General features: G+C 34.3%; 1 protein-coding gene across 1 annotated transcript; it reads left to right on the top strand.

Annotated features, from left to right (window-relative positions):
* Positions 1-420: 420 nt before the first annotated feature.
* On the top strand, positions 421-5,895 carry LOC106142780 (hepatocyte nuclear factor 3-beta). The gene is made up of 4 exons (XM_013344687.2): positions 421-708; positions 3,457-3,688; positions 4,020-4,095; positions 5,114-5,895. The coding sequence occupies exons 1-4, from the start codon at positions 425-427 to the stop codon at positions 5,176-5,178; spliced, it is 657 nt and encodes a 218-aa protein (XP_013200141.2). The 5' UTR covers positions 421-424; the 3' UTR covers positions 5,179-5,895.
* The last annotated feature ends 1,255 nt before the right edge of the window (positions 5,896-7,150 follow it).

Genomic DNA, 7,150 nt, shown 5'->3' with positions numbered 1-7,150 from the left:
ATTCAAATTACGAAAAGACTAGCTTTTGCCGCTTCTTACTTACCCTGTTTTTCTTCATATTCCACGCTTTAATATGTAAAATTTCGTGAAGATCGGTTTTGTGGTTTAACTTTAGAGAGCTAACAAACAATCTTACATTCGCATTTATTATATAAATATGGATTTCTTTTCTAATTAATTTATGTATATAAGACAGTTATGATTTTTTTAAATAAAAAAAAATATTATGTTACATGAAAAAACGTTCTTAAAACAAAACGACTCTAAATTCGATAATAAAAAAAGTATACATACAAACTTTTTCTATCGCATTCGACGATGTTCCAACCTCATCGGGAGATAGCACTGGCTGGCACAAAGCAATTGCGAACGATTCCAAAATCAAAAACCAGCTCAGTTCACCCGCGGCCGTGTCCTGTCAAACATGTCGGCTAAACAAACTGACAGAAATAAATGGAGACGCAGAAAGTATTCCAAATCCACTGATGATGATAATGACTGCGCTAGTCTAGCTTGGCTCCTCAACTTTAGATTGGATGAAATTGTTAACGTCAAAGTGCCTGATGATGAACCTGAGTTGAGGGAAGATGTGATTCCTGATACGCCTCCCGCGCCGAGGAAGCCGCCATACACTTACCCGGAGTTGATAGAACGAGCGTTGAGAGAAAAAGGGGAGTTGACTGTGTCAGCGATTTACCAGTGGATCTCGTGAGTGCTCGGTTTTGTTTTAAAATCTAGGTGGCTTCGCGATTTCATATTTTTTGATAGACTAGTTCAAAATAAAGACACGGAGTTTCCCAATTTTTTATTGGCACCTTTGATGCTGCCGATCTTTTGGGCACTTTACCTCGAGATATTGATCCGCCAAGACTGGCATTTATGTCTTAAAGGCGACTAAGGGATAGGCTTATAAACTTGGGGTTCTTCTTTTAGGCGATGGGTAAGCAACCTGTCACTATTTCATCTCCATTCTTATCATTTAGCCAATGTGGACTATCGGTCTTTTCAAGGCAGTTGATTCTGTCTACCCCGTAAGGGATATAGACGTGATTATACCGATCTATATTTTCTTTTAGGTAAGTAGCTTTAATTCTTTAGTACTTCGAAAACATGCGAACGTGAGCGACCATGCCCAGGATGGTTGTATTCTTGCTTCCTAAATAATACCTTCCCTCTTCATTATAGATGCATGAATATATTTTTACTAGTTTATTAAATAATAAAATAAGGACGTCATCTGGGTGGTTAATATACAAATATTGTTTATTTATTTTTTTTAGTTTTCGTATGACAAAGTAAGGAATAAGCACATTCTTTTAGTGGAAGCTTCTACACTGGTCTACTTTAGAAATTGAATCAATTTGAAACGAAAGATTTTGATACAGTCTTTTTAATGGATAGACTGATTCAGGATAAGTTTTATATGGATAAATTTGAGTGGTTTCATGTAATGAAAAAATTCATTTTTGAATCTCAATTCCATCACTAAAATATCCAACTTAATAAGAGTTTAGTCACGTCGTGTTACTATTGGTTCTATCTACCCCGTAAAAGATAAATTAGTACTTGGTATTTATAATTTTCTGACAGTCATTGAATTAGCATCACAATCCCCATGCTATTACGAACTATAACCTCAAAGAAGTCAGAAAGAGTCAAAAGAAATAAAACCCATTCACCCCCATATTATATTAGGCGCACAAAGGAAATTGACATGATAATAGTATTCTTTGGGTGACGTCAAATTGTCTTTTGAAATATTTTCATTGAAGCAATATTTATTGTTATGGTGTTAAATTTTCATGTGTTGTGGAACTTGACGCTTGATATTTTTAGATAAACTTGTGTCCAGTAATATTTCATTTAAAAAAAATTAGAAAACTATTTACAACCAAATAAAAAATTCAAGACGCACTACAGACGTAAGGAGAGCGAGTTCAAGACTGTAGGAGTATATAAGTTCTTATACGGTTATTCTACCTTTCTGGTTACATTTATAAGAGAATTTATTCAACTATTTAAACATGAAAATTGGAAACTCAAATTACCTATTAAATGAGTTTGATGAAAAAGTTATGATAAGTGTGATATGATGAATTATCCCTAGCCGCGTCTTCCCATATATTGAAAACTAAATACTTTAAGGGGGTTCAATAAAAGTTAATCAGGTCAGCCGTGTGGTTCCCGGCACCAATACAAAAAAGAATAGGACATCTCTTTCCCATGGATGTCGTAAAAGGCGACTTAGGGATATGCTTACAAACTTGGATTCTTTATTAGGCGATGGGCTAGCAACCTGTCACTATTTGAATCTCAATTCCATCATTAAGCCAGATAGCTGAACATGGCCATTCAGTCCTTTCAAGACTGGTGGTTCTGTCTACCCCGCAAGGGATATAGACGTGACCATATGTATGTATGTATGTATTAAAAGTTAAAAAAACGTAAGATATATTAATGTAAGAGTTCAACTATTCAGATGCAATATAATAATATAAAGTTAAATCCTAACTAATTGTATAAAGAAATAATATTTCGAAGAAAGTAATAAAGGTCACGCGGTAGCCTTTTTGAATATTAGCAATGGATAATCCAGATTGGGGCTGATAATCACAGTGCGACAAGCTTGTAAATAGATTACCTTATCAGAACACCCACGATTACCCCATATCTATATAGCAAACAAGGGTGATTTTATTAATTCATTATCAGTATTGCCGTATTGATTTTCATGGGAATTATTTTGCTACTTTATCGGACGATTTCAACGATGAGTTATGAAAACCATCGTCTTTTAATGCCAATTTAACCATCAATGGCGATTCAGGAGGGACAATAAGTAATAGAAATTGGGTAATCAAAAAGTTTTAAACTATTATTTTTTGTTGTAAATCGAATTACCTTTAAATTCGGTGCGTTACTATACAAATTTCTTTTATACCACACCATTATTAGAACAATATAATTGATTACATCCAGGTAATTACAAGTCGCAGATTACAATCGAAACAGTTTACACCTTAAGCGTCAACAGGTGCACGAGTCGCCCTAACCTAAGCGTTTGACACCGGATGTTTTTGTAATCAGCTAAATTGGGGGCGCGATCGCTAGGTTTGAACATTGGTCGTGCTTGGTCGGATTATCGATCACATCGTACCAGCCAGTGATAGGGCCCGCGCCGCAGCTACCGCGGTATATCACATCTTTGTAAACATTATTGGTGGGCGCTACACAAGGAGACGTTTTCGGGCCATTGATTTTAACAGTACAGTTATTAGGTTCTGATCTGATTTATGATTTGTTTGTTTTGAACGCAATTTGAACAGGTTTTTAGTTATTAAATTTATTATATTTAAAAGAGGTATTTATTATTATTAAACATATAATATACTGATATTATAATGACAAATATGTACATATATACATTTTAAGTTGATTTATATATTTTTATTCCAGGGACCGCTTCCCTTTCTACAAGGCAAATGACGAGCGTTGGAAGAACTCGGTCAGGCATAACCTCTCCATCAACCCTCATTTCCGCAAAGGCGCCAGGGCTCCACAAGGCGCTGGTCATCTGTGGTCATTAGCTGCTAATGCCATCGACCTGCTACCGTTAAGAAATAACCCTCCTGAAGAAGACAGGACGAGGGAAACTGTTCAGTTGACCAGGATTATTGGGTGTCCAAAGGTAATGCATTTATTTCATAAAAATCTCTTGCCAGATATAAGAAAAGATGTAACCTTTTATGGACACCGTTTTATTAATAGAAAGATGTCGCTTTTTAATCTTATACAAATCCAAATCTTTAAATTTATTCAATAACTCTGTTTTTAATATTAAAATGGGTAAATTCCTAATTATATATTGTGAACTAAAAGAAACGGATTTGTAAAACTTCACTGATGTATGGTTTACAAATTTCGCAGATTCCCTCTCGTACAGGCAATTTTGTGAAAAAAAAATTTTAGACATTACATACATTGTTTCCGACTACATAATTTATGTAATTTGGTTCCAGGTCATAGTATTAGATGAAGCCGCTATAGCAGCGGCAAGTATTCTCCCAGACCAGGATTTATTTACTGGTGGTACAAGTAAGTACATAACATATCACTTTCATTAAAACTCGCAAGAGTTTGGAAAAATCAACAATTGCAATCCCTTATGTAGCTATCTGCAAATGAGATCCAATGCCTCACGCTATTAAGCAACACAAATAATCGTAAAGTTATACAATATTATGGTGAAAACGAACACAATTGTATTTGTAACCATGACCATCGAAATAAAATTGCGAAGACTTTGTCAAAATCGCTACGTGTAAAAACCCGAGTTACCAACAAACCAGTCAGGATTGTATTCATAAACAAAAAATGTCTCTCTCTCTCTGCAAGAAGGTCTGGTCGCAACCAATACTAATGCCAGTAGATGAAGAATTAATGTGTCCAGAAATATTTACATAGTTTCGCAATAAAATCGTTTCAACACCAAGCAGAATTTTCTATTTTAAGATTTATTGTTACTCTGATGAATACAAACAAAATTAACTCTTAAGAGTTCTTAAAAGATCACCGGGCGCTCTTTGAGACCACGGAACTGTAATATCTGAAAGGTCAACGAGCATTACACCCAAATTTATTTTAGTCTTTGTTATAATTCGTCATGAAAAACATTTTTGCGTTATATATGATTCTTACTGAAAATTTCAATTAAAAACAACATTGGATGTAATTTATTTCGGTCCTATTCTTTATTGAGCGCCCTTTTTTGGAAAACAAAATTATTGTAATATAATTTTTACAATAAAAAATACATCAATGAAAAACCACTTTAGGGTCCTTTCTTTAATAAACTCTCGATTTTTCTGTGATATTTATTGTCACATTAAACATATCGTGAAATCATTGTTTAATTTTATCTATAGCTCAAGTCTACGGCAGTTTAAAGATTTATTTTAAATCCAGGGTCAATTAAAAAATATTTTCTTTATATTTACTCCACTTTCTTTACAACCTTCTTAATTATTTCTAATCAAATCATATTATTTTCGTAAATATTATCACAAATTTAAATTTAATAGTTGTAATTTAAGATTCTATCTAATATTTTCAGTGTTCCTGAACCCAGTGTCGACGGAGCAAGTTGTCCGAGAGTGCGGTCTCATCACGGCCGACTAGAACGCCTCAAGTGTCAATTTAAGGTGAACGCATTAGCCGCATCGCACGCACCGCAGCAATGTTGTCGATATAACTAAAGTACGTCCAAAGCTCTGCAAGCGTTAAACAAAAAATCCCATTCTTGCCGTTCCTGTGGAAATTTTAAAGAAATACTCTGTTAGTGCACTTTTTTATTATATATGGGACAAATTACACTGATTGAGTTAGCCTCAAAGTAAGTTCGAGGCTTGTGTTACGCGATACTGACTCAACGATACTATATTTTATACTAAATACTTATACAGATAACATCCAAGACCCAGGACAATCAGAAAAATATCTTTTCTCAACATGCCCTGGCAGGGATTCGAACCCGGGACCTCCGATGTCACAGGCAAGCGTACTACCGCTACGCCACAGAAGTTGTCAAACTTTTAGACTACACAAGAAATTTACATGTTAAATTTCTAGACCCAGATATTTGACATGTGCGTTGTTAATCAGTCAGTCAGTAACGGAAAAGTTTTTTATAAAGGTACAGATAATGATAAAAAAAATTACGGGCACTAACCCGTCTTGCAGTACTTTAACAAAAGCGACCATTTTGGTGACTGCGGTGCGTGAGGCGTGGCCAAGTCTACGTTCATCTTTAGGTTAAACAGCGGTTGAGACGAAACTGGGCTCATTTTGTTCGATTGTTTGATGTTTATTTTTATTAAGGTTCTAGTCTATATTTGTCTCAAAAGTATTTCATTATCAAAAAAAAAAAAAAAAACAAAAACGAAAATTGTCTAAGGAACATTATTAAAAGTTAAATATATTTACAATTGGTGTAATTCTCTAATTTTTCTTGCATCTTGTAACGTTACGTTTTGAATACATATTGGTTGAGCATAATGAGTATAAGCTAACCTCATTCAGACTTCTCATATTTGAGCCAATAATCAAAAATTTAGAAACATAAGACCTATAGTTGTAATACATAATATTTTTTAATGTCTGACACATCTTTATTGTTTATCTTGCTCTGCGCCCACGCCATTCTCTTGTTGGTTGCCTTCCATTCAAATGTTGACTAGAAGAGATTGCATTAGCGATAAGTCCGCCTTTATACCACTCTGTCTGTTTTGTATGTTTTACTCTTATGGTGCAATAAAGAGTTTTAGCTATCTATCTATCTGAAAGGAAAATATTACAAATTTCCGCATGCATGACGGAAATTACCTTTTCGCTAATAAGGTAGATGTGACGTATTCAAAGTTGCGATTTTAAATCACGAAACACAATGTTCCTTTGGTACTTGTAACCAATGAAACAACCCTTGCCGACATTATTTACATATCATAAACGGGGGAAACGCCATAACTGAGAGCACCTCAGGCTACAGACAGACAGGCTGACAGACGTGATACGGACAGTTGAATGTGTAATAAGCTCTTTGAAATTAAATTCCATTCGTCTTTGTTGGCCAAAAATATTTTCAAGTGGAATATATAATATTAGAGTACTCTAAAAATTTTGAGTAATTGATAAAAATTTTAAGGAAAAATTTTTCCTATCAATTTTTGGCATAAAACGTGTGGACAATATTTAAAGTAGGATTTTAATAAATGTATCTATATCGATTTTAATAAATGTGTGAGATTTGAGATAAAATACAAACATTTCACGGTACACTTGTGTATAATGAAAACAGTTTCAAATTTGTCATGCTTATCATTGATTGTATCTAATGCATTAATAAAAAAATCACACCTGTTTTCCGGATGAGTAGGCAGAGATGTGTATTTTTGTCAGATGCCATGATATAAACTTATTTGCTTAATGCTCATTACGTCTCGCGCTTTATCCACACTCATCACTCAATCCTTTTAATGTAAATTCTTCGACTTTTACTACATACCAAAAGAGACGCCTCTTCCCTGGAGGGGTGGGTAGGGGTTGCCAACTGGTATTATTAGTCTAAAATACGCATAAGTAAAATCAAATCTAA

This window comes from Amyelois transitella, chromosome 6 (genome assembly GCF_032362555.1).
Source record: "Amyelois transitella isolate CPQ chromosome 6, ilAmyTran1.1, whole genome shotgun sequence".
Classification (NCBI taxonomy): Eukaryota; Metazoa; Arthropoda; class Insecta; order Lepidoptera; family Pyralidae; genus Amyelois; species Amyelois transitella.
Note: the sequence above shows the minus strand (reverse complement) of the source record. Positions and strands in the feature narration are given on the sequence as shown.

What these genes read in the sequence shown, in the direction of transcription:
- LOC106142780 (XM_013344687.2), top strand. Translation starts at nt 425, where the DNA reads ATGTCGGCTAAACAAACTGACAGAAATAAATGGAGACGCAGAAAGTAT. An exon ending in GGATTATTGGGTGTCCAAAG is followed by an intron (nt 3,689 to 4,019) that starts GTAATGCATTTA and finishes ATTTGGTTCCAG; the next exon opens with GTCATAGTATTAGATGAAGC. An exon ending in TTTATTTACTGGTGGTACAA is followed by an intron (nt 4,096 to 5,113) that starts GTAAGTACATAA and finishes TAATATTTTCAG; the next exon opens with TGTTCCTGAACCCAGTGTCG.